This window comes from Staurois parvus, unplaced genomic scaffold (assembly GCF_062004578.1).
Source record: "Staurois parvus isolate SC_StPar_1 unplaced genomic scaffold, SC_StPar_1.0 ptg000456l, whole genome shotgun sequence".
In the NCBI taxonomy this organism is placed as follows: Eukaryota; Metazoa; Chordata; class Amphibia; order Anura; family Ranidae; genus Staurois; species Staurois parvus.
In genome coordinates, this window is record NW_028318252.1 from 1,006,283 (window position 1) to 1,034,203 (window position 27,921).

General features: G+C 44.5%; 1 protein-coding gene across 1 annotated transcript in view; it reads right to left on the bottom strand.

The window, feature by feature from the left end:
- Nucleotides 1-27,921, bottom strand: part of RGL3 (ral guanine nucleotide dissociation stimulator like 3) — a 98,227-nt gene that overhangs the window by 30,115 nt on the left and 40,191 nt on the right. Inside the window, exons 5-10 of the mRNA XM_089688837.1 lie at nt 25,725-25,906; nt 23,372-23,487; nt 12,034-12,249; nt 10,724-10,827; nt 10,528-10,612; nt 7,118-7,201 (exon numbers count right to left, since the gene is read on the bottom strand). Of these exons, the coding sequence (XP_089544963.1) occupies nt 7,118-7,201; nt 10,528-10,612; nt 10,724-10,827; nt 12,034-12,249; nt 23,372-23,487; nt 25,725-25,906 (787 nt within the window). The remainder of the gene's footprint in view (nt 1-7,117; nt 7,202-10,527; nt 10,613-10,723; nt 10,828-12,033; nt 12,250-23,371; nt 23,488-25,724; nt 25,907-27,921) is intronic.

Here is a 27,921-nt window from a genome sequence, read left to right on the forward strand (position 1 = left end):
TGCACTGCCGCTTTGGCACTATTTGTATTATGGGGAAATCTGGGCACATTCATATTAGCGCGTTACAACGTGTGCAATAAAATGCAACAGTGTAAGTGGACCCTGAAGGCTGTGCATCCCTTGGTTGTGCGGTATACAGTCTTCCTACAAACATTATACAAGGCTTCCTCTGATTGGCTGACTTGGATGAAAGGAAATGAGCGTCCAGTGTCCAGAGAGGTGGGCGGATGATGTCTTCATCTCTATCTCAGCCAATCAGAGGAAGCTTTGCATTCATTCATAAATTACAAAGCCTCCTGTGAATGGCTAAGCAGCACTCAATTTTGTTCCAGCAGCAGACAAGAAGTCCCCATACCAATACTGGAACACATCGCTGTATTCTGTACGTAGCTGATGCTCTGTGTCACAGCGAATTTAACACGGCGGTGGCACTGCCATGTCAAGTGGGCTGCGCCACAAACGCAAGCCAAATGCTTGGGTTGCGTTTGGAGTGCATTAGTCCCATTCAGCAAAACTAATGAAAAAAAAAGGCCATTTGGAAGTCAGCAGGATCGCCTCCTGAACACCTGACATCCGCACTCTGAAAAGCGACCCACCACAGATCGCTTTTCAGAGCATGAGCTAGTGTGAACCTAGCCTAAAAGGGGCAATTTCGGAGAGATCTATTACTTTCTGATGTGTCTTCCGGAACAGGAAGTGAAGAACACAGAAAAAAAACCTGACAGGGGTCTCAACCAAGGGCGCACTGACCATTTGGAAACTCAGGCACTGCCCGAGGGCCCGGGTCAATAGGGGGCCCCATGAGATGCCCCTGGTACCTTTTTCATAGGCTTTTTTGAGTTTGGGCAAGGACACAGGGGCCCCATGATCCCCTATTGCTCGAGGGCCCCATGAGTTGTCAGTCCGCCCCTGCAGGGGTCCCATGATCCCCTATTGCCCGGGGGCCCCATGAGTTGTCAGTCCGCCCCTGGTCTCAACCCTTCACTATTCAATAAAAAAAAAAGTTTTGGCTTCACATCCACTTTAAAATTGAAGATGAGAAGTCCCCCATACCAATACTGGAACACATCGCTGTGTCTTGTATGTAGCTGATACTCTGTGTCACAGCAAATTTAACATGGCAGTGGCAGCGTCTGTCAGACTCAGCCATGGGGCAGCACAGTGGCTAAATGTTTAGCACTTCCGCCTGGCTAGTACTCGGGTTATTGGTTCGAATCCTAACCACGGCACCACCTGCCTGGAGTTTGCATGTTCTCCCTGTGCCTGTGTGGGTTTCCTCCGGGTACTCCAGTTTCCTCCCACCCTCCAAGGACATGCTGGTAGGTTAATTGGCTCCTGTCTAAATTGTCCCTAGTATGTGTATGTATGAATGTGGGTTAGGGGGCAGACTGACCATTGGGAAACTTGGGCACTGCCTGAGGGCCCGGGGTCAGTAGGGGGCCCCATGAGATGCCCCTGGTACCCTTTTCATAGGCTTTATTGAGTTTGGGCAAGGACACAGGGGCCCCATGATCCACTATTGCCCGGGGGGTTAGTAGGGGGCCCCATGAGATGCCCCTGGTACCTTTTTTGTAGGCTTTTTTGAGTTTGGGCAAGGACACAGGGGCCCCATGATCCCCTATTGCCTGGGGGCCCCATGAGTTGCCAGTCTGCCCCGTTAGGGACCTTAGATTGTACGCCCCTTGAGGGTTAGGGACTGATGTGAATGTACAATATATATGTAAAGTGCTGTGTAAATTGATGGTGTTATATAAGTACCTGAAATAAATAAATAAAATAAAATAAATGTCAAGTGGGCTGTGCCGCAAGCCAAATGCTTGGGTTGGGTTTGCAGTGCATTAGTCCCATTCAGCAAAACTAATTAAAAAAAAAAAGGCCATTTGGGAGTCAGCAGATCGCCTCCTGAACACCTGACAGCCGCACTCTGAAAAGCGACCCACCACAGATCGCTTTTCAGAGCATGAGCATGAGAAGAAAAAACTGACAGGGGTCTCAACCAGGGGCTGACTGACCATTTGGAAACTCAGGCACTGCCCGAGGGCCCGGGGTCAGTAGGGGGCCCCATGAGATGCCCCCGGTACCTTTTTCATAGGCTTTTTTGAGTTTGGGCAAGGACACAAGGGCCCCATGATCCCCTATTGCCTGAGGGCCCCATGAGTTGTCAGTCCACCCCTGCAGGGGCCACAGATCGCTTTTCAGAGCATGAGCTAGTGTGAACCTAGCCTAAAAAGGGCAATTTCAGAGAGATCTATTACTTTCTGATGTGTCTTCCGGAACAGGAAGTAAAGAACACGAAAGAAAAAACTGACAGGGGTCTCAACCCTTCACTATTCTATTACAAAAAAAAAAAGTTTTCACATCCACTTTAAAATTGTACTTTCCTTTAAAGAATAAATGCGAGCTGCTGATTTGTGATATAACAGAATGCAGTGTTTGCATAATACTTTGTATTTCTCTGATCCTCTGAAGGGTTTAGAATTCCCAGCAGGTCTTCTAGAACATACAAAGAAGCAATTGTGAGCAGAACATGGCAGAGATATGTGCTGGCAGCCAATATAACAGGAGATATTAATGGAGGATTTAAGTCTGTGCAATTCAATAGACATTCCTGGACATGTTCCAGCTGACCCGACCCTCCCCAATATGACAGAGGCGGCATTGCGTATACTGGACTGAATGCTAAAAGCAGTATTAAACCCGAAATGTAATCTACTGCAGCTTACCAATCACTAGATGTGGTGGCTGCATTCGTTTTTTTTTCCCTCTGTTTTCACCTGCTTGATCTGGCCAGTAACACACCTCCTGCATTAGTAAGACACCACTGTGGAGGAATGAGCACAGGAGGCACTGCATTGTCAGTCTGGGGGGAGGGGAGTGTTAAATGGGCTAGATTTAAATACACTAATAACTGAAGCCAAACTCCAGCTCACATTTTAGAATCAGTTGCAGCAAACAGGTTTTGTTTTTCCTTTTGGGATTTCTTTCTTCTTTTTTCTTTCAGGTACTTACAGGGGTGGACTGACAACTCATGGGGCCCCCGGGCAATAGGGGATCATGGGGCCCCTGTGTCCTTGCCCAAACTCAAAAAAGCCTATGAAAAAGGTACCAGGGGCATCTCATGGGTCCCCCTACTGACTCTGGGCCCTCAGGCAGTGCCCAAGTTTCCAAATGGTCAGTCCGCCCCTGGTACTTATATAGCACCATCATCAATTTACGCAGCGCTTTACATATATATTGTACAGTCACATCAGTCCCTAACCCTCAAGGGGTGTACAATCTAAGGTCCCTAACCTACATTCATACATACACATACTAGGGACAATTTAGACAGGAGCCAATTCACCTACCAGCATGTCTTTGGAGCGTGGGAGAAAACCGGAATACCTGGAGGAACCCACGCAGGCACAGGGAGAACATGCAAACTCCAGGCAGGAGGTGCCGTGGCTGGGACTCGAACCAACAACCCTGGCACTGCCAGGCAGAAGTGCTAACCATTTAACTACTGTGCTTGTTTTACAATAAATAAAAGTTGATCATTATAAGCACCCCTGTAAGTGGTAAATGGTTTGTCTAATCTCTGCAACTAATACATTCTGCTGCACATTTTTTTCTTTTGAAAAACAGACTTACTGGCTGGATCACCAAGTGAAAAAAAAGGAAAGAAAGCCTGAAAAAGAAAACTAATGCAGCCGTCAGCTCTGATGATTGGTAAACAAGCAAACTCCCTCCCCCCCTCCCAAAAAAACAAAAAAACAAAAATGGGCAGACTTAACTGGCTGGATCACCAAGTGAAAATAAAGGAAAGAATCCTAGCTTGGGGTATCTTAACAGTTGTATTTAATCAACAAAGATCACTCTTAGTAGACTATGGCTAGTGAAGATGAATTGTCATTGGTTCAGATTTTTTTTCTCCTCAGATAATTTTAACCACTTTTAACCACTTGACCTCTGGAAGATTTACCCCCCCCTTCCTGACCTGGCACGGTGCTGCGTTACTGTTATTGACAATTGCACGGTCATGCAACGCTGTACATAAATTACATTTATTTCATTTTGTCCCACAAGTAGAACTTTCTTTTGGTGGTATTTGATCACCTGTGCGTTTTTTAGTTTTTGCGTTATTAATACAAATAGACCGCCAATTTTGCAATAAAAATGTTTTCTGCTATAAAACATATCCAGTAACAAAATATAAGAAAATTAAATTTCTTTATAGATTTAGGCCAAAATGTATTCTGCTACTTGTCTTTTGTAAAAAAAAAAAAAAATCCCAAAAAGTGTATATTCATTGGTTTGTGTGAACGTTAGAGCGGCTACAAATGATGGTACTGTATATATACACTGGAATTTTTTTTATACAAGTAATGGTGGCGATCAGTGAATTATAGTGGGACTGTGATAATGCAGCGGGCAATCTGACACTAACTGACACTGGATGGGAACTGACTAAATGACATCTCCAGTGATACTAATACAGTAATCAGTGCTAAAAATATACACTGTCACTGTACTAATAACACTGGCTGGGAAGGGCTCAACATATAGGGGCAATCAAAGGGTTAACTGTGTGCCTACTAATATTTACTGTATGTAGTGTGTGCTGCGTTACTAAGCAATGTACTGGTTATTACTCCCTGCTTGGCAGGGAGACAAAAACCAGCACATCGCTGCTGTCATTAGAGAGCTCTGTGTGGGTAAACAACTCTCTTCTGTCATTCACTCAGTCGATCAGCACATGAATGATTGGCCAGGACCCGCTGATCAGCATGTGTGAATGACAGCACAGCTGTGAGCGGTGGGTACATGCATGTGCTCCCTACCCGGTAGAGCTGGATCACGTACATGATGCAGCGCAGGGGGGGGCGTTCTGTCACAGTATATCTACAGTAGGCAGCCGGGAAGAGGTTAATAAATGTGTATTATTTTAACCACCTGCTGTCCTGGGCAATTTTTACATTTTTCACACACATTACATCAGCTTTTTTTTTGGTAGAAAATTACTTAGAACCCCCAAATGTTATATATTTTTTGAAGGCAGAGACCCTGTAAAATAAAATGGTGGTAGTTGCAATTTTTTTAGGTCACATGATATTTGCGCAACTATTTTTGAAACACAGGAAAAAATACACTTTATTGAATTTTAGTGCATGCAATATATCGCCGTCTCTAAAAAATTACACCAGGATCATGGTTGCAGCTGAATCCATACTCTTGGTATAACCACTTTCAGTCCAGGACATATATACACACTGCTCAAAAAAATGAAAGGAACACTTTTTAATCAGAGTCTAGCATCGAGTCAATGAAACTCCTGGGATATTGATCTGGTCAGGTAAGTAGCAGAGGGGGTTGTTAATCAGTTTCACTGCTTTGGTGTTAATGAAATTAACAACAGGTGCACTAGATGGGCAACAATGAGATGACCCCCAAAACAGGAATGGTTTTACAGGAGGAGGCCACTGACATATTTTTCCCTACTCATCTTTTCTGACTGTTTTTCACTAGGTTTGTATTTGGCCAGAGTCAGTGTCACTACTGGTAGCATGAGGCCATACCTGGACCCTACAGAGGTTGCACATGCAGTCCAACTCCTCCAGGATGGCACATCAATACATGCCATTGCCAGAAGGTTTACTGTGTCTCCCAGCACATTCTCCAGAGCATGGAGGAGATTCCAGGAGACAGGTAGTTACTCTAGGAGAGCTGGACAGGGCCGTAGAAGGTCCTTAACCCATCAGCAGGACCGGTATCTGCTCCTTTGTGCAAGGAGGAACAGGATGAGCACTGCCAGAGCCCTACAGAATGACCTCCAGCAGGCCACTGGTGTGAATGTCTCTGACCAAACAATCAGAAACAGACTTCATGAGGGTGGCCTGAGGGCCCGACGTCCTCTAGTGGGCCCTGTGCTCACTGCTCGGCATCATAGAGCTTGATTGGCATTTGCCATTGAACACCAGAATTGTCAGGTCCGCCACTGGCTCCCTGTGCTTTTCACAGATGAGAGCAGGTTCACCCTGAGCACATGTGACAGACATGAAATGGTCTGGAGAAGCCTTGGAGAACGTCATGCTGCCTGTAACATCGTTCACTATGACCGTTTTGGTGGTGAGTCAATGATGGTCTGGAGGGCCATATCCATGGAGGGACACACAGACCTCTACAGGCTAGACAATGACACCCTGACTGCCATTAGGTATTGGGATGAAATCCTTGGACCCATTGTCAGACCCTACACTGGTGCAGTGGGTCCTGGGTTCCTCCTGGTGCACAACAATGCCCGGCCTCATGTGCCGAGAGTGTGCAGGCAGTTCCTGGAGGATGAAGGAATTGATACCATTGAATGGCCCCCGCGCTCTCCTGACCTAAATCCAATAGAACACCTCTGGGATGTCATGTTTCAGTCCATCTGACGCCGCCAGGTTACACCTCAGACTGTCCAATAGATCAGTGATGCCCTGGTCCAGATCTGGGAGGAAATCCCCCAGGACACAATCCATCGACTCATTAGGAGCCACCCCCAACGTTGTCAGTCATGCATACAAGCACGTGGGGGCCATACAGACTACTGAGGACCATTCTGAGTTGCTGCAATGAAATTTCAGCAAAATGCACTCGCCTGCTGCATCATTTCCATCAAACAATGGGGCATCCTTACGTTCCTGACACATTACCCCGTCCATATCCGTATAGAGATCCAGCAGGAGATTTTTTTCCCCATTGAGATCTGATGTGTTTTCGTGTTCCTTTCATTTTTTTGATCAGTGTATACAGGTAAGCTGGATGGGACGTGGTTAGGTCACATGTATATATTTCTCATGCCTGCAGTAAGAAAACACATGTAAAGTGAGCATTGCTTTGCTCCTGTTCCAATGACATTACAAATGGCAGAGGTTTTATTATATAATATCTAATGACAGGAGCATTTTTTTTTTTTCTAAATTGAACAATGGGGTGGTAAACTTGGGGAGATAATCACTAAACGTCCGAATGTAAGAAACATTGGCGTCTGCAGTTACAGGGTTAATATTCCAGGTTTATCTTAGTTACTCATTTCCATGTCACAGTAGACTGGAACGGCAGCCATCCGTGGAGCAGCGCTGTCAATTCCCATGCTTACCGTGGAGCGAACCTGTGACGCTGACCTCTGTAGTGGGCGGGGCTCATTGCGTGCACTGTGTGTCCTACGGAGCGGGATCTCATCCTGTGAGCATAAAGGCACTGAGTTCATTCGCTGAACAAAAACATAATGTTACCGCAGTCAGGATAAACAGACATTTTCATTTCAGTATTTAAAGACACAATAGGGTGGATTTAATAAAGGCAAATAGTCTGTGCACTTTGCAAGTGCAGTCGCACTCATTTCACCCAGAGCTTAGGTGGAGCTTTGCTGATTTCCATCATCCAATCATGTGCAATCAAAAATGTTTTTTTTTTTTCCTTGCATCTGATAGGGTATTCTTTATAAAGTGAAGTTTCACCACATTTACTATGGAAAATGAGAGCCACTGCACCAGGGGCGGACTGACAACTCATGGGGCCCCCGGGCAATAGAGGATCATGGGGCCCCTGTGTCCTTGCCCAAACTCAAAAAAGCCTATGAAAAAGGTACCAGGGGCATCTCATGGGGCCCCCTACTGACCCCGGGCCCTCGGGCAGTGCCCGAGTTTCCAAATGGTCAGTCCGCCCCTGCACTGCACTTGCAGAGTGCAACTACACTTGCAAAGTGCACAGCCTATTTGCCGTTAGTAAATCAACCCCAATGTTTACAGTATTTTACAAATCATGTATACTGTGCCTATATACTATGGAAAAACTGGTGTTGGGCTCCCTAAATGGTATCTAAATACACTAAATACAACCCATAAATGTATACATTAAACCAATAATATTGTCCATATAAACATAAATAAAAACATGTGATATTGTGATCGATAAACATACTGTCAGGAATGGACTTGCCAATAGTGGTGGGACTCACCTGCCTTGTGGGCTGCAGTACCAGGGCTGGCCAGTGGGTGCTCTCAACAACCAGAGGTTCACTTTGGCAATTAGCCATCACCTGGGGCTGATTGCAGGTGGTGTATTTAAGGGATGGCCAGACCTGCAGTCTGTGCCTTGGTGTGTGTTTTTCCATGGGCCCCTGTACCTTGTAACCTGCATTCCTGTTTCTGCCTGATTTGTTGCCGACCCTGCCTGATCCTGACCTCTGCTGACTTCTCCTGTTTGATCCCTGGCTTGTGACCCTGACCATTCTCTGCCTGACCCCCTGTACCTACCTGTCCATTAGTTGCGGTACCCGGCTCGTGACCTGACTACTCTCCGCCTGCTCCTCCTGCACCTACCTGCCCGATAGTTATCGACCCGGCCTGCCTGACTACGTTGTGCTCTATATGTATATGTACCTGTGTATCTATATCAGTTTAGGTTAGGGTTTGTTTCACCTTGTTGTATGTATTTGTGTTAGCTTGGGGTTTGGTGCACTGCGTTTATATTTGTATTGTTAGTCTTAATAAATTGTCTTATTTATACCATATCTGCAGCCTGCGTTTCCCTGTGTCAATCCACACACTTCTGGTCACACCCGCATCCCTGGCACATACGTGTGTGAACAAAAAAACATCACATGAAATAAAAAAGTGAAACACAAAACATGCGTCTTCAGAATCAGGGAAAAACGTGACTTTGGTCACAAGTAAAGTGATAGATGAATGGCATAAATTATGCCTAACTAAAAAGTGGGTGTACAAAGATGGCACCTCCGCCGGAAGTGACGTCACCACGTGTCTGACGCGTTGCGTCACGTCTCACGTGACTTCTCCAGGAACCTGGGGAATCTTAGGGATTGTATCGCACCTGGCAGACAATTGGTTGTCATTCATCACTTTGTTTTAACACATTGATGTGTTAGGAGGTGATTTGGTTGTAAGGGGTTTTTTTTTGTCATCATGTTTTATCCTGACATTATCACTTTAGTGCATTCACATTTGTTGTGGGTTATTTTTACACGGCACTTTTTATTTAGGCATAATTTATGCCATTCATCTATCACTTTACTTGTGACCGAAGTCACGTTTTTCCCTGATTTTGGGGACGCATGTTTTGTGTTTCAATTATTTATGTTTTTTGTTCACACACGTATGTTTATCGATCACAATATCACGTTATTATTAATGTTTATGGGTTGTATTTAGATACCATTTAGGGAGCGCAACACCATTTTATCCATTGTTTATTAGCACATTCAGGTTTTAGTCAGGTGATAGCAGCTCCCCATATATATATATATTTGTGTTTAGTGTATAGTTTGTGTAGTTTGAGTAGCGCAGGTGGTTTACCTATTATTGTGCCTATATACTATTATTTGAACATAAAAAAAATAGTGCACAGGCAAGCTTTTTTATAGAAAAGAGACATACTATGGGCTTGACTAAAGGCAAACAGACTGTTCACTATGAAGGGGAGCTTGCACTTTGCAAGGAAATCTTCCTTAGAGCTTAGGGAATGAAATGAAGGTCTACTGATTTCCATCATCTAATCATGTGCAAGCAAGAATGCTGTTTCTTTCTCTTGCATGTGATTAGGTATTCCTTGCAAAGTGAAATTTCAAGATTGAGCTCTGGGGAAAATTCCCTAGGAAAGTTCAAATTCCCTTGCAAGGTGACTAGCCTCATGTCTCTTCTGCATTAAAGTATCCTTTAAGGGCTCTGAGGAAGAGGCTGAGTCCTCGAAATGCATCAGCCAGTTGGTCATCCAGGGTTCCATCGTTGTGGACTCTACATGCTATATGGATTGAACACCTCTGTTCATTGTGATGTGCCTGTGTTTTATATGTCCATTGTGCGTATGATACTTACTTTTTTATTCTTTCAATAAACATTTTAAAACGATAATGCACTAGGCCTGTGCGCCCTCTTTTTGTTTTTCTTTTGCATTAAAGTATTCTTACCTGGCTGTTCACAACGAGATGAATCCCGTGCAGGTGTGACATCCACTCAGCCTGGCCAATCAGAAAAGCCAAAGATTGGAACTCAGAAGAAGATTGGCCAATGAGATCAGTGACCTGCAGGTAGGTTCTGGACACCGCATCGCCAGAGTGGAGGTCATGACTCACAATGCCTGTCAGTGCAGTCTGCAATTTTTCTCGGCAACTGCTGTGAGAAACCATTTAGGGCCCATTCAGTTCTTTGTGGTGTGACGTCTTGCATTAACGCGCGTTGCATTAAGACACTGCTGTGAAATCTAATGGGCTGCCAATGCACCATAACGTGGTAAAAATCGTACATGACCCTTTTCTGGTAATGCAACACACTGCAATGCACTACTTTGTTGCCTAAAGGACCATTCAGACTTGCAGCCAGGGGGTGGTAAAAGCAGCCAACTGAGCCACAGTTATAGTCAGTAGTACCATACCACCCATGATGAAACACCCATAATTTTGACATGAAATGACCAATTTTTCTCAGTTTGGACCCAATAGGAAGTACCCTTTATTGCATGCAATTGGAATATGAAGGAAGCTTTGTATACCTTAGTCAGGATTTCCCGGCTCATCTCATGGTTATTTTCATCAGAGAAGATGGCGGATAACTTGTGGAAGATGTTTAAGTTGTCCCTGGGAAGACAGGATGCAGAGTTTTATGTGTACAGGGTATCTTCTGAGGGATCTCTTTGGTAAGGTGTTTGATCTGGACATCTGACATATGACATGGACAATGTAATTTACCTACTGACTGCGGCCCATGTCCTCTTCAGCCGATAGATGGAATTTGACTGAAGAGCAGATAGAATGGCTCGGAGGGAGGAGAAATTCCGCAAAAACCTGCAATACTGGGAGAGAAAGACATCTGGTTAAAGACACTGCTTTATTGGGAGGGACAGGGTCATGTTTCATGATTCCTTCTAGGTGGTGTCACCTGGTGGTGGAAGGGACAGACTACATGACACATAGCTCCTCCCATTTTTGTCACCCTGGGATGTAAGGGACAAAATAGAAGCAATGTAGCTACTCCTGGGTGGTGTCACCCTGTGGTGGGACGGAAGGAGTCCATTTCACATAGCATGTCCTGGGTGGTGTCATCCTGTGGTGGAAGGGACAAACTGCATGACACAGAGTGCCTCCTGTTTGGTTCACCCTGTGATGGAAGGGACAGAATACCTGTCATATAGATACTCCTGGGTGGTGTCACCCTGTGGTGGAAGGGACAGACTACCTGTCACATAGATATTCCTGGGTGGTGTCACCCTGTGGTGGAAGGGACAGACTACCTATCACATAGATACTCCTGGGTGGTGTCACCCTGTGGCGGGAGGGACAGACTACCTATCACATAGATACTCCTGGACGGTGTCACCCTGTGGCGGGAGGGACAGATTTCATGTCACATACAGTAGGTCCTCCTGTCTGTGTCACTCTGTGGTGGGAAGGACAGACTCTATGTTACATAGCTACTTCTGTGTCTGTTACCCTGTGGTAAGAAGGACAGACTCCATGTCACATAGCTCCTCCTGCCGTGTCACACTGTGGTAAGAGGGACAGACTCCATGTCACATAGCTCCTCCTGGGTGGTGTCACCCTGTGGTGGGAGGGACAGACTCCATGTCACACAGCTTCCCCTGCCTCTGTCACCCTGGGTGGGAGGGACAGACTCTATGTCACACAGCTCCTCCTGGGTGGTGTCACCCTGGGTAGGAGGGACAGACTCCATGTCACAAAGCTCCTCCTGGGTGTTGTCACCCTGGGTGGGAGGGACAGACTCCATGTCACACAGCTTCCCCTGCCTGTGTCACTCTTTGGTGGGAGGGACAGACTCTATGTCACAAAGCTCCTCCTGGGTGGTGTCACCCTGGGTAGGAGGGACAGACTCCATGTCACAAAGCTCCTCCTGGGTGGTGTCACCCTGTGGTGGGAGGGAAAGACTCCATGTCACAAAGTTCCTCCTGGGTGGTGTCACCCTTTGGTGGGAGGGAAAGACTCCATGTCACATAGCCCCTCTTATCTCCATCAACATGTGGTTGGAGAGGCACACTACACACCTGGGCTATTGAAATCCATTTCTCCAGCACTCTTGCCCTCACTTGGGGTTTCAGCTGAATATCGCTCAGAACAGATGCTGTCACACACGCTGTCACTGCATTAAACTGAGCGACTGTAGCTCTAACACTGGGGGCCACGTGCTTGTTCTCCTTTTTGTCACGTTGCGACCAGATGCTTCCCAGACAATGGCAGGACTGCAGTCTTTGAAAGAGATCCTACCAAAGGACAGGAGAAAGATATATGAATACAATAAAATGGCAGCTCAATCAGTGATAAGTTTATACCATGACTACAATCAATTTATCTTTGAATGATGGGGTGCTTATAACATTAGGATGGGGGCCTCTGAGGCAGAGTTGGGAATTTGGTACTCCAAGGCCTGTCCAGGAACAAGGAGCTCCAGAAGAGCAGATTACCAGATGGTGTGCTTCACAAAGCATGTCAAAAGCAAAGCACAGATGCCTGTGTATATAGACATTTACTCGTGTTTCCACTAAACTGGTGGGAGGTCTATGCATTGGCCACATCCGGGGGCCCATGGTACAGTGAATCAGCAACTGAGTGTATTCCATTTGTTCACCTAAATCAGCCATTCTCAACTAGGGTGCTGTGTAACACTAAAGTTCCTTCAGAGCTCGCTAGGGGTTTCTTGAGCAGTGGCTGATTGACCTCCCATCTGATGGTGCCTGCATAGTTATTGAGTTAACACCACTTAGCAGAGCCATGACACCAGTGATTGTTTTAGCTCACAGAATTCTTCCCACTAAAACCCCCTGATGAAAAGGTGCAGTCTTTCAACTGACCTTCAGTGTAGGGGGCATTATTCCTCTCGCTGACTATGTAAGGAGGTCCTTCTCCATTGACCAGAAAGGTCGGGACCCTTCACTGAGCACCAATGTAATGGAACATCTCTCCCACTGACCATCAATATAAAAGGGGCCCTTAATTGGCCATCAATGTAAAAGGGGCCCTTAACTCTCCACCAATGTAGTGAGACCCTTTACTGGCCACCAATTTATGATGACCCTTTACTGACCACCAATTGAAGGGATCCTTTTATTAGCCACCAATTTAAGGAGACCATTTACTGACCACCAATGTAAGAAGAGCCTTTACTGACCACCAAAATTAGGAGACCCTTTACTGACCACCAGTGTAGGAAGGCCCTTTACTGACCACCAATTGAAGGGATCCCTTTACTGGCCACCAAATTAAGGAGACCATTTACTGACCACCAATGTAAGAAGAGCCTTTACTGACCACCAAAATTAGGAGACTCTTTAACGGCCACCACTTTAAGGAGGCCCTTTACTGATCACCAGTGTAGGAAGGCCCTTTACTGACCACAATTTAAGGAGACTCTTTACTGACCACAATATAAGGAGACCCTTTACTGACCACAATATAAGGAGACCCTTTACCGTCCACCAATGTTAGGAGACCCCTTAATGACCACCATTGCAAGGGAGTCTGTCTGCATTTAAGGTGACCTTTACTGACCACCAATTTATGGTGACCCTATACTGACCACCAATTGAAGGGATACCTTTATTGGTCACCAATTTAAGGAGACCGTTTACTGATCACCAATGTAAGAAGACTGTTTACCGATCACCATAATTAGGAGACCCTTTAATGGCCACCACTGTAAGGAGACCCTTTACTGACCACCAGTGTAGGAAGGCCCTTTACGGACCTTCAATATAAAGAGACCCTTTACTGACCACAATATAAGGAGACCCTTTACCGTCCACCAATGTTAGGAGACCCCTTAATGACCACCACTGTAAGGAGACCCTTTACTGATCACCAGTGTAGGAAGGCCCTTTACTGACCACCAATATAAAGAGACCCTTTACTGACCACAATTTAAGAAGACTCTTTACTGACCACAATATAAGGAGACCCTTTACTGACCACAATATAAGGAGACCCTTTACTGACCACAATATAAGGAGACCCTTTACCGTCCACCAATGTTAGGAGACCCCTTAATGACCACCATTGCAAGGGAGTCTGTCTGCATTTAAGGTGACCTTTACTGACCACCAATTTATGGTGACCCTTTACTGACCACCAATTGAAGGGATACCTTTATTGGTCACCAATTTAAGGAGACCGTTTACTGATCACCAATGTAAGAAGACTGTTTACCGATCACCATAATTAGGAGACCCTTTAATGGCCACCACTGTAAGGAGACCCTTTACTGACCACCAGTGTAGGAAGGCCTTTTACTGACCACCAATTGAAAGGATCCCTTTACTGGCCACCAAATTAAGGAGACCATTTACTGACCACTAATGTAAGAAGACCCTTTACCGACCACCAAAATTAGGAGACCCTTTAATGGCCACCACTGTAAGGAGACTCTTTACTGACCACCAGTGTAGCAAGGCCCTTTACGGACCATCGATATAAAGAGACCCTTTACTGACCACAATATAAGGAGACCTTTTACCGTCCACCAATGTTAGGAGACCCCTTAATGAACACCACTGTAAGGAGACCCTTTATTGACCACCAGTGTAGGAAGGCCCTTTACTGACCACCAATATAAAGAGACCCTTTACTGACCACAATTTAAGGAGACTCTTTACTGAACACAATATAAGGAGACCCTTTACTGACCACAATATAAGGAGACCCTTTACCGTCCACCAATGTTAGGAGACCCCTTAATGACCACCATTGCAAGGGAGTCTGTCTGCATTTAAGATGACCTTTACTGACCACCAATTTATGGTGACCCTTTACTGACCACCAATTGAAGGGATACCTTTATTGGTCACCAATTTAAGGAGACCGTTTACTGACCACCAATGTAAGAAGACTGTTTACCGATCACCATAATTAGGAGACCCTTTAATGGCCACCACTGTAAGGAGACCCTTTACTGACCACCAGTGTAGGAAGGCCTTTTACTGACCACCAATTGAAGGGATCCCTTTACTGGCCACCAAATTAAGGAGACCATTTACTGACCACTAATGTAAGACCCTTTACCGACCACCAAAATTAGGAGACCCTTTAATGGCCACCACTGTAAGGAGACTCTTTACTGACCACCAGTGTAGCAAGGCCCTTTACGGACCATCAATATAAAGAGACCCTTTACTGACCACAATATAAGGAGACCCTTTACTGACCACAATATAAGGAGACCCTTTACTGACCACAATATAAGGAGACCCTTTACCGTCCACCAATGTTAGGAGACACCTTAATGACCACCATCGCAAGGGAGTCTGTCTGCATTTCTTTTCTGGTTAATATATTATATTTCTATATCTTATCATTGTATTATTACTGTAAATTACTTAACATGTAGAAAAGAGTGGTAATAAAAAACGATCCACATTGGTAATGTTTACTGGGTTTCTCTGGGGTTTATAGGTTGAGGAAGGCTGTCCTGGATTATCCTGCATTCACTGGCCTCCTGCTCTCACTTCCTCCAATATCCCCAGTAAATATATTCATTTGTCCCATATTCTCTTGCTATTCTATAGCTGCCCCTGATGCTGTCTATAACCATGCATGTTGGTGTACAGTATTCACCGGGGATGTGTTTCCTGGTTACATCACCGCTTGTGTGGCAACTGCAACATGGGAGGTTGGGAAGAAGCCTAATTGTAGACGAGGGTGGAGAACGTGGAGCAAGAGGGTTTAATTGTTTTGTCTCAACGCCCTGAGCTCTGGCAAAACAGGAGAAAGTGCATCAAAACACGCTAATCCTTCAGGGAAATGACTAGACAATATTAGGGCAGAATATTTCACGCAATGCCATATCAAGTGTATTCAGTCTTCTTTAGACTTAACTAGGGGCGGACTGACCATTTGGAAACTCGGACATTGCCCAAGGGCCCGGAGACAGTGGGGGGCCCCATGAGATGCCCCTGGTACCTTTTTCATAGGCTTTTTTGATTTTGGGCAAGGACACAGGGGCCCCATGATCCCCTATTGCCCGGGGGCCCCATGAGTTGTCAGTCCGCCCCTGGACTTAACAAAACCATGCAATACAAGGACAAATCTACACAATCCATACAATTCCCATTATCCAATCAAACAGGCTCTTGTACTACATCTAGAGGAAATTGTACTTATGTATTTGTACAATCAGATTGTATTAGAACTATGAGGTCTTAAAGTGCAAGCAAACCTAAAATCTATTTTTTGGTACGTTTGGCATCATGCTTTACTACATGCAGTTTTCTTAAATTGTAACTAAACCCACAACAGTAAAATCAATCTGTAGATGCAGTAAAGGATGCTTGTTATACTCACTGTGGAGCCTAAGGGGTTAATCCTCCACATTATGTAAAAAGGATGTGTGATCCTGTCTTCTCTGATCCTCCCCTTCTTCTACTGTCCCCAATCCATCTGCTGATAGTACAGAGCTCTACAGAGTCACTTTGCACATGCTCAGTTGAGTGTGTATTGCTATAGAGTTTTTTTTTTTACTTTGGGAGAATGCATGTGATCAGCACAGGGCCAATCAGCGCTGTCTAGACAGAGGGCCAGGGGTCATGCAGTCTCATAGGACAATCAGGGGAGAATGAAAACTCCTCCTACAAGCTTTAACCAGTGCTCTGCTGGACACTGATAGAAATCACAAGACTGCTATATACTGCTGATGAGTAAAGGTATTTGGCAGTGTATATTTACTAAAACAATCACATTTCCATGTTGTGTGTACTGTGGGAGACCAGATATAGTGAATGCAGGGTCCTGGGGAGACCAGATATAGTGAATGCAGGGTCCGGGGAGACCAGATATAGTGAATGCAGGGTCCGGGGAGACCAGATATAGTGAATGCAGGGTCCGGGGAGACCAGATATAGTGAATGCAGGGTTCGGGGAGACCGGATATGGTGAATGCAGGGTCCGGGGAGACCAGATATAGTGAATGCAGGGTCAGGGGAGACCGGATATAGTGAACGCAGGGTCCTGGGGAGACCAGATATAGTGAATGCAGGGTCAGGGGAGACCGGATATAGTGAACGCAGGGTCCTGGGGAGACCTGATATAGTGAATGCAGGGTCCGGGGAGACCAGATATAGTGAATGCAGGGTCCGGGGAGACCGGATATAGTGAATGCAGGGTCCGGGGAGACCGGATATAGTGAATGCAGGGTCCGGGGAGACCGGATATAGTGAATGCAGGGTCCGGGGAGACCAGATATAGTGAATGCAGGGTCCAGGGAGACCAGATATAGTGAATGCAGGGTCCAGGGAGACCAGATATAGTGAATGCAGGGTCCGGGGAGACCAGATATAGTGAATGCAGGGTCCTGGGAGACCAGATATAGTGAATGCAGGGTCCGGGGAGACCAGATATAGTGAATGCAGGGTCCGGGGAGACCAGATATAGTGAATGCAGGGTCCGGGGAGACCAGATATAGTGAATGCAGGGTCCGGGGAGACCAGATATAGTGAATGCAGGGTCCTGGGTTTAGGAACACTTTAAGGCACACATGTCAAACTGCAGCTCTCCAACTGTCAAGGAACTACAAGACCCATCATGCCTTTGCCTTTGGGAGTCATGATTATAATTGTCAGCCTTGCAAAGTCTCATGGGATTTGTAGTTCTGCAACAGCTGGAGGACCACAATTTGACACCCGTGCTTTAAGGGCTCGTTTACAGGTGCTTTGCTTTTTGCTCAGGGAACATTTGACAGGCGGCGAGGAGGCATTGTATCACCTCCTCACCATTGTTCTAACCCCCTAAATGCATTGCATGTGGTTGCAGATTGGCCCCTTCACTTGCTCACTATGCCCACCAAAAGCAACAGGGGGGTATAATTCCTGCTGTGAATGAGAAGCAAAGCATTGTGGCCATGGCATGTGTATATCTCCTACCACTGCCTCTGCAGCTACAGGGGGAGCTGTTGGGGGGTTCATTAAAAACACAGCTCAGCCATTGAGTTTTACTGCTCCTCAACCACACCTGCGATTGCTATGCGTATACTGCATTTTGGATTCTCTACATCCAGACAGGGAATCTAAATAGAGGGCATAATTTACTTAACTTAGATGAAGTACAGAAAAATTAACCCATGTCAGCATCCAATCACAGACAAGAAAAGCTTCATTTTGTTTTTATCTACCCTGCACTTGATTGGATGTTGACTTCACTGCACCTCACAATTTAGTAAATCAGGACAGGAGTAATGAGGGGTCATTTGTTTTAGCTGTGTGAACTACTAAATGTATCTAATAAAACTTGACTTTGGTGAAAAGAGTTTTTATAAAAATAATTATTTTTCAATGCTTGTACCAATCAACTAGATTAAAAATGATACTTTTGTAAAGCAGAACAGAAAGAACAGCTACATATACGATATGCACATACAGCGCAGGGAGGAGGATAGCACATCAACACACTGAGGTCTCTCCATCCTGTACGCCTGCTTACATACCTCCAGCTCCCAGCACCTGAAACATGTTGGCAGTGCCAGGACAAGGTCCTCTGGCACCCAAGTACCTCCCCAGCTCTTTTATTTAGCAATACAAGAACAAAGAAAAATGGAAACAGTTTCCAAACAAGTGGTAAAAAAGGTTAAAGAATGTCACCCAACATTTCATATTCGTGATATAGGCTTGCTGTACCATGTACTTGTGTTAACCCCCCTGGCAGTATTCCCGAGTGTAGCTCGGGGTAAAGTTTCAGCACCACAAGCGGTAACCCCGAGCTACACTCGGGAATACCATGCGGTGCTGCTCCGGGATCTCTTCTTCTCTTACCTTGTCCTACGCTCCCGCGATGTCCCCCCTGCAGTGTCCCCAGCAATGTAATCCGGCTTATGCCGGCATCTGTCTTCTGGGTTCTGTTCCCTGCAACGTCGGGACGTACGGGGGATGGAATGGCGGGAAATTTAAAAATGTGAAAAAGTGACATTCACTAAATACACTAAAATCACACAGTATAACATTCCTGTATCAAACCATTTCACATACATTTTGTCCCGAGTGCTTTGTCCGGCGCCCTGCCTGCATTTTTACTCTTCTTTCTGCCAGGAAACTGAGAAACGTCCATGGCGTCCAAAAAGTGTCCCTTTAAGTCAAAAGCAGTTTTAGACCGGCTAGAGAACAGCGATAGTAAATCAGAACCACTTGCAGAATTGAGTGATAATGATTCGTGGGGAAATTCCTCATCAGACACTGAAAACGATTCTGCGAAAACGATTCTCAGTGATGTGCGAACTTGGCGCTATATTTCACATTTCAGTGTTTTTGGTTTGATTATATTATTGAATTAAATTTATTATATTATTAATATTTTTTATGATTATTTATTATATTATAATTTATATTTTCGTGTTTCAAATTTTAACATACCCGGGATGTTTACTAGACTCTTGTTCGGACAGATTTCAGTGAGTTATTCCTAAAAATTACAGCCTACAATAAAAAAAATACATATTTCCATGCAAAAAAATGTACCGCTTTGAGCACAGAAATACTGACATAATCAGACCGCTAGGGAGGTTACAAAGTATCCTATTCTAGTTGTATTTCTTCCTTTGTGTGAAATACCTGGTGATTCTTCCAGTCCCCCTGCTTTTCTATTTCAAACTGTCCACACTAGGCATGAGAGCACATCTATCTCACTATGGTCAGTTTTCTGGTTGTGCTGGGAGAACAGCCTGCCTGTCCTCCAAAGGCCAAGATACTGTATAGTTGTCACCCTAGGAAGTGTTACTGGCAGGAAAAGGAGTCTGAAAAAAGAAATCTAAGGCAGCCACCTCATCTATAGTCTGATAAGCTGCAATATATGACATTTTTGTTCTTGGGTATAGATATGAATATTTTTTTTATTAATATTATTATTTTTCCCATGGGTTCTCCTTTAAGGGTTAAAGTACGCTGCCTTTTTTTGTCTGTTTTGCATTTTAGCTCCAGTCCAATTCACAGTGAGCATTTTGTAATATGTTATTTGTGTCAACAAACCGTTGTGCTGTGCCGCATACAGGCGTGTCCTTACTGTCCCTGCTCAGTCCCAGGTCACTGTTTGGGCTGGAAGTCACTATCATAGTACTCCAGAGTCTGTGATCCCAGTGTTACCACATTCACTTGGCAGGACGCAGCATGTCTATGTGTTTAACGTGCCCAGATAAATTATACCCCGATCCAAGCAATCACAGTTACACAATCTTCTCTTCCTCTTGTCGTGATTTATACCTGGCCTAGTTATATTCATGAAAATTACAGGGTCATGTTGTGTAGCTGTAATACACATATGGTTTACCTTCCAAGACCTGGAGTTCTGTTCAGCCAATTCTGTGATTTACACATTCCTGCCATAGACCCTGGATGACCTCAACTTTCTCTGTTTGATAGAATCACTAAAATTCAACTGAGATTATTCTATGGAGTCGATTCCATTGCTGTTGCTTGTCGCTGTCTCCTAGCAAGTAATTTGAGTTTTGGCATTTATGGAGTGACTTTCTTTAGGGATAATGGCAGGGGTGGACTGACAACTCATGGGGGCCCCGGGCAATAGGGGATCATGGGGCCCCTGTGTCCTTGCCCAAACTCAAAAAAGCCTATGAAAAAGGTACCAGGGGCATCTCATGGGGCCCTCTACTGACCCCGGGCCCTCGGGCAGTGCCCAAGTTTCCAAATGGTCAGTCCGCCCCTGGATGATGGAAGTTACCGATACAGCTTGGTGTCAGGACCTGGGTCTAAGCCTGCAACCTCTTCTGTGACTGGAGGTGTCTCTTCTTGCTGAGACACCTGGAATGCTGGACAGCTCCCTGGACAATTAATGATTTTGACTTGAACCTTGTTGGTCTTGAACCTTGAACCCTTTGTTCCTTCCATGAATTTCCTGTTTAAGCCATGCCTTTGCACTTTCTATTTGCCGGATTATTGTGCTCTCTCCAGCCAATATCCTGCTCTTGTCATGCCTGCTGCCATCCGTATCTTCACTACCAGTCATTATTGACCTTTGGCTTGTTCCTCAACTACGCTTCTGCTTAACCACTTCCAGTCCGGACACTTTTACCCCCTTCCTGTCCAGGCCAATTTTCAACTTTCAGCGCTATCACACTTTGAATGACAATTGCGCGGCCATGCAGCACTGTACCCATATGAATTTTTTAGCCTTTTTTTGAGACAGATAAAACTTTATTTTGGTGGTATTTATTTACCACTGGGATTTTTTTTTTTTGCTATATAAATGAAAAAGTCCAAAAATTTTGAAAAAAAGTGTTTTTCTTATAAAATTTTGTAAATAAATAATCTTTCTTCATAAAGCTTGGCCAACATTTATTCAGTTATCTTTTTAGTACAAAAAATTACCCAAATTAGTTTATAACCAAAAATTATAATTTAAAAAAAAAAAATTTCATTTTTATTTTATTTTTTTATATATATTTTTTTAAATACTGTCACCCTAGCAGTACAGCATCACCATAGTGACACTGTACTACTTGTGGGGGGTGATGAAGATTTTTTTTTTTTTAACACTGATTGCTTTTACACCCATAAAGGCTGTAAAAGCAATCATTTCTCCTTCTCTCTGGCTGCATTGTTGCAGCCACTGAGAAATACTGTGTGAGCTGTGATTGGTCACAGCTTGTCACATGGTACAAGGCTGTTGTGAATAGCCCTGTACCATGTGTCCTCTGTGATCATTCACAGATTTCACACGTAGTAAGCAATGATGTCAGATGTGACATCTTGTTTACTACTAGTCATGTGATCACTGATTGGCCAATCAGTGATCACATGATCGGGACCTCACACAGAGGTCCCGTACAGCGATCCTCCTGACACAGTGGGCACCGGATCACGGTGCCACATGCTCCCAGGGAGTGCGCACAATCCAAAATGGCGGGCGTCGTTTATGAACGGCAACCTGCCCCTGCACTGCCACCGTCCAGCCGTTTATATACAGCAGCCAGACGGGACATGGTTAATCCCAACCTGCAGCCACTTGTTATCGACTTGTTTACTGGCTATGCTTCTGCTTGATCCCTACCTGCCATATCTGCTACTGGACCCAGCTTGCTCACCTCCTGGTGGGGCAATCCTGAGGACCATGACCTGGTACTAAGATGCAACAAAACCCATCTCCACCATCAGGAGTTCTAGTGAGCATTGGTTAGTGCTTAAACTCTGCACCTTGGGTGAGCCCATGTCGTCTGCCAGGGTTACCTGCTTGTATACCTATCCTGCTGGTTGGTGGGAGTCTCTCTACTGCTATAGCTACTTGTCTCTGAGCCTGACCCCTGACCATGACACTTGGTCACTAACCCACCCCTAATTGAACAGCGGTGTGGCCATAGCACTCCAATAAAGTCATCACTTTGACCATTGCAGGAAAAATGTAGATGTCCCAACTGATTGTGGCTACTTTATGTGCTAACAGAGAAGGTCCCTTTCTACTTTAAGACTCCTTTCCAATGGGTGGCAAATCTTTGGTAAAAACCTAACCACGCACCAGCCATGGCAGCCAGGTGGGGTGGTACACATGCCAGGCGCGTGATGCTTTCCTTTGTGAAAAATGTAACTTACCATGATGAGTTTAACAGGCAGTTGAAATTTTCAAATTTGCCCATTGCTCTCAATGAGATCATGCCGTAACCCAAAGCCTAATGTTTGGCTTGTAGTTGCAGTGTAACATCTATATACAAAATCCCCCTTGGGGCTGAAATAAAACAGCCAAGAAATAAAAATAAAAAATATGTGTTCAAGAGGTAGCAGGATCGCCTCCTGAATGTGTGGAAGTCACTGCTCTACCACCCTCAGAAAAACAATCCACAGTGAATCACTCATCAGAGGGTGATGGAGACCGCCATCTGTGTAAAAGGGGCCTAACAGAAGAGTCTTCCCCATCTTTCGCTTGACAAACAAAAGACCACCTCTGACATACAATGGTTCTTTATTTTATGGTCTGGTTGCAATACCAGATTTCACCAGCAGGTAAAATCTACAAAAATAGCAGGCACTTTAATCATCTGTATTTGCCACAAACCTAGATTTTCATTTTTTTCTGAAAACACCTATAAAGTAGATGTAAACTCAACCTGAATTACATTTATTTTGCTAAAGCTCCCTGTATCTGAAACAATTATCATTTTTTTAAAAATAAAGTCCTTGTAATTACTTTTTGTTTCATCCTTTGTTGCCACTCAGCGCTGCTGACCTCTCAAAGCCTCATTCTGACTACATATGCTTCAGTAATGGCCTGCATGGGGGAAGGCATAAAAAATATACACATCTTCGAATCCAGCCAGGTTAGGACTATAACTTAGAACCCAGCCCCACTCATCAGGAATCAGGACGGTCCCACCAAATTTACATAATATATAAGCTTGTACCCAACTACTTACCACATCTATGAGGGTAAGTTGTTCTGCCACATCCTGGGGAGGGTATGACAATAAAGAAGTACTATGTGCGGAGGGTTCACAGTCTCCCTCTGCTGGTCTTGTTACATGCCTCCAATCTGACATAAAAAAAAAAGAAGAGCAAGGTAAGTTTAACGTATTAAAAAAGATAATAGAGCGAGCGCTAAATGCAATTATACAATATTAAAAAATATATATATATATATCAATATGAGTAAAAGTATAGCAGCTAGCACTCAGGGTATAGGTATCAGTCCCAGAATTGCAAATGAGGTGGTGCCCCTGAGGACGTGTTATTACACGAAACGCGTTGGATGGAGCCCTATTGCTGATGTCTAGCCGCCGCTGCACAGGAGCAGCGGCCATCCTGGTACTCTATTTTATTGATTTTTATTACTCCACGTGGATACTTTTATGTTACTTGCTATTATTATTATTATTTTCATACAGTATTTATAAAGCGCCAATAGTTTGCTCAGCGCTGTACATTACAAAGGGGGACAGAACATGTGACAGAACAATACCAATACAATGCAAAACATGAGGGGATCGAGGGCCCTGCTCTTTGGAGCTTACAATCTAGGAGGGAGGGGATGGTGGCACAGGAGGAGATAGCTGTGGGGGATGGAGTGGTAGGAAGAGTGGAGGAGGTCGGCAAGTTAGCAGGGGGTGGGGTAGGCTTCCCTGAAGAGATGGGTTTTCAGGGTGCGCCTAAAGGAGAGGAGAGTAGGTGATAATCTGATGGGTTGGGGCAGGGAGTTCCAGAGGATGGGTGGCACCCTGGAGAAGTCCTGGAGGCGGGCATGGGAGGAGGAGACCAGGGAACTAGAGAGAAGGAGGTCTTGTGAGGAGTGTTGGGCGTGTTGGGCGCTACTTGGATATTAGGTCAGTGATGTAGTTCGGGGTAGTGTGGTGGACGGCTTTGTACGTCAGTGTTAGGATTTTGAATTTGATCCGTTGCGCAATCGGAAGCCAGTGGAGGGATTGGCATTGGGATTGCTATCATTGCTATAATAAAATACTACACTATAAGCACCTTTCTGGCTCCTGTGGCTGAGCTGTTTCTTCCCCAGGACCACCAGGCACCCACCCTGATGGATGGATGACCCTGTAGCTGCCAGCATACCGCTGCACCCCCAGATGTGCGATGTAGTATAACCCATGCGCATTATTATTTATGGTCTGGTGAGTGTACATCCGTTCCAAGGGTGGATTTCCTTTCACAAGTTCTTGCACCATTGTTCATGCAGCCATAGGCACTACTTCGGCCGATATCTTTGCACAAAAGGTTTAATATTCACAAATAAGTCTACGAACTCCTTTTATTGCTTTTTACATCGTTTTGAATCATTTATATTGATATTGCACTTTTTGCACTTTATTCACATGCGTTTATGGATCTCAATTCACATGCGTTTATGAAATTGTGACATGCATTGTTAGCGCTGCACTATTATTTTAGAGAAGGTAAGTTTATCACCCTCCTAGATAGGTGCTAGGCTAAGTAAAGTTAGTTACTAGTTCACTGTAATCAGTTGAGCAGCATGTGATTTTTTTGGTCTGTTCTGTGTTTCACTGGCTTTGAGGTTGACTGCTTCCCCTGTCTAAATATAAGGGTTCTGGAAAAGTCAAATCAGCAGCTGAATATCTATGCAGCCCTGGCCAATCCCTGTGGAGAGGTGCTCAGATGGTGGCTGAGAGGGATCATAAATAGCCTGGAACACAGGGGTTCTTGTTTTAGAGGAGGAGATCACAGCTTGGAGGGCTGCTGCCCTTCTGGGCAGGACTGCCTTGTGTTGTTCATCAAGGTCCCAGCTATGCTAGCTGGAGGGTTTATTCTGCTCAAATTTGCTGGAGCTGATCAAGAGACATCTTTTTGGGAAATTGATCTGAAGAATTCACACGAAGACATTGAAAGGAGGCATCCAGTTATCCAAGGAAATTAATGAGTTCACACCGGTGTGAGAGATCCCAGGGACCGTGTGCTGCTGGTGTCTCCTTTATACTAGAGTCAGCATTACTTAAAGAAGACATTGTACATTATGTAGCTCAGCCCAATATTTGCTGCTGCAAGGACTGTGCTCACATTCTTAGGAGGAAGATTAGTGTCCTCAAGTTACTAGCAACCACAGAAACACTATCCAAGTTCAAGTTCTGCAATAAAACACCAGAAAAGCATACACCTAGACTGATTACTTAGTGACTGTGTGTCTGGTTGCGGGTGCATCTACTGGGAAAGAACCTATAGATCTAAATAACAGGCTCCTTCAGGGGTGAGCACTACATAAGGAACAATTCTAGAGTTTGCATAGACTCTACGGTTAGCAGATCTTACCGTTCTGCGATGGATCCTGCTCCCCCTCCTCTTCGAGACTTATAAGAAGACGGAGAAGCTGGCTGGGCATCTCCCGACTGTCTTGGCTCAGGTAGTGGGAGACGAGGTGTAAACACTGTGGGGAGTCACGGAAGTCCTGAGGGTGTCTCTCCATCCAAGTCTGGAGGAGGCCACGGACCACCCTAAAATAAAAACAGGATCTAGTTAGTTCTTATAAAGAAATATTGAGAAAAGTGGGCTAAAGCCTAGAGTGGCATTTACATTCTGTAGATTTAACCTGTTCCTTATTTAAAAGGACTATCCCTCTTTTGCAGCCAAATCTCTCTGCCCCTCTTCCCTCCTCAGTTGTCCCTCTTTTTGGTCAGATGTACAGACATCTATAAAAATGTACTGTTTAACTACCAGATTTCACTCCGCCAAATCTTTAATTCAAACTCTACATTATTGGATGTTTTATATCAGATCTAGCCCATTGCCAGAGTGCATCCTTGCGGGATTTCAGGCTCCCAACCGCCAAGGCGGTTACGGTACCTATGCCACCCAGCAGCATCGGATGTCAAGTTCAAGGTAAGTCATTTTTTTTACAATCTGATTGCAAATAGCTTTTAAAGGCCATTTGTATTGGGGGATGGTACAGTATGGAAGGTCTTTGATTTAATTCTTCATGGTCTGCAGAACTTGAAGTGTGGCAGGAGTCTTTTTCCAAAATAATCTGTGCCAAAAGGTGTCCCTCTTTCTTGGCTCATAAAGTTGGGAGGAGACCATTCAAAATCCATCGGATCTTTAACATTTTACTAGTGTGAGTACCAAAAACCAACACCTGCAAAGGAGGATTTTAGACTAAAATCATTGGCTTAAATGTTGCAACATACTGTATGTGGACTCAGAGTTGATGGATGGAGCTCAAAGGATCTAAGCAAATACCAATGGGTCAATATGGACAATGTGGAAACTGCAATTGGTAACTGGGAATGTAGTATTGGTCATATAATAACTATAGCGAATGTATATCAATTGTGACCCCTGGGGTAATAGCATTACAAAATTCTTTCAGAATTTGTAAAACAGAATGCTGCCTAAAGAAACACATTGGTTTGATATAAATTTAAAATGAGGAGCCATTACCATCTCTACAGTGGCTAAGTGGTTAGCAGTTCTGCCTAGAAGAACTAGAGTCCTCAGTTTGAATCCCAAACATGGCACTACCTTCCTGGACTTTGCATGTTCTCTATGTAGCTGTGTGCTTTTCCTCCCACACTCCAAATTCATGTTGGCGGATTAGTAGGTTTCTGTCTAAATTGACCCTAGTATGTCGGTTAGGGACCTTTGATTCCAAGCTCCTTGAGGGCAGGGACCATTGTGAATGTAAAGTGCTGTGTGGAAATCTCTAACCATAACAAGTAACTAACTCTACACCAAGTTCACTATATGGACCACTTATGCATTTATACATGTTGATCATATCCCCCCTTATGTATTATACATGGAGATCATATCCCCCCTTATGTATTATACATGGAGATCATATCCCCCCTTATGTACTATACATGGAGATCATATCCCCCCCTTATGTATTATACATGGAGATCATATCCCCCCTTATGTATTATACATGGAGATCATATCCCCCTTATGTATTATACATGGTGATCATATCCCCCCTTATGTATTATACATGGAGATCATATCCCCCCTTATATATTATACATGGTGATCATATCCCCCTTATGTATTATACATGGAGATCATATCCCCCTTATGTATTATACATGGAGATCATATCCCCCCTTATGTATTATACATGGAGATCATATCCCCCCTTATGTATTATACATGGAGATCATATCCCCCCTTATGTATTATACATGGTGATCATATCCCCCTTATGTATTATACATGGAGATCATATCCCCCCTTATGTATTATACATGGTGATCATATCCCCCCTTATGTATTATACATGGAGATCATATCCCCCCTTATGTATTATACATGGAGATCATATCCCCCTTTATGTATTATACATGGAGATCATATCCCCCCTTATGTATTATACATGGAGATCATATCCCCCCTTATGTATTATACATGGAGATCATATCCCCCCTTATGTATTATACATGGAGATCATATCCCCCTTATGTATTATACATGGAGATCATATCCCCCCTTATGTATTATACATGGTGATCATATC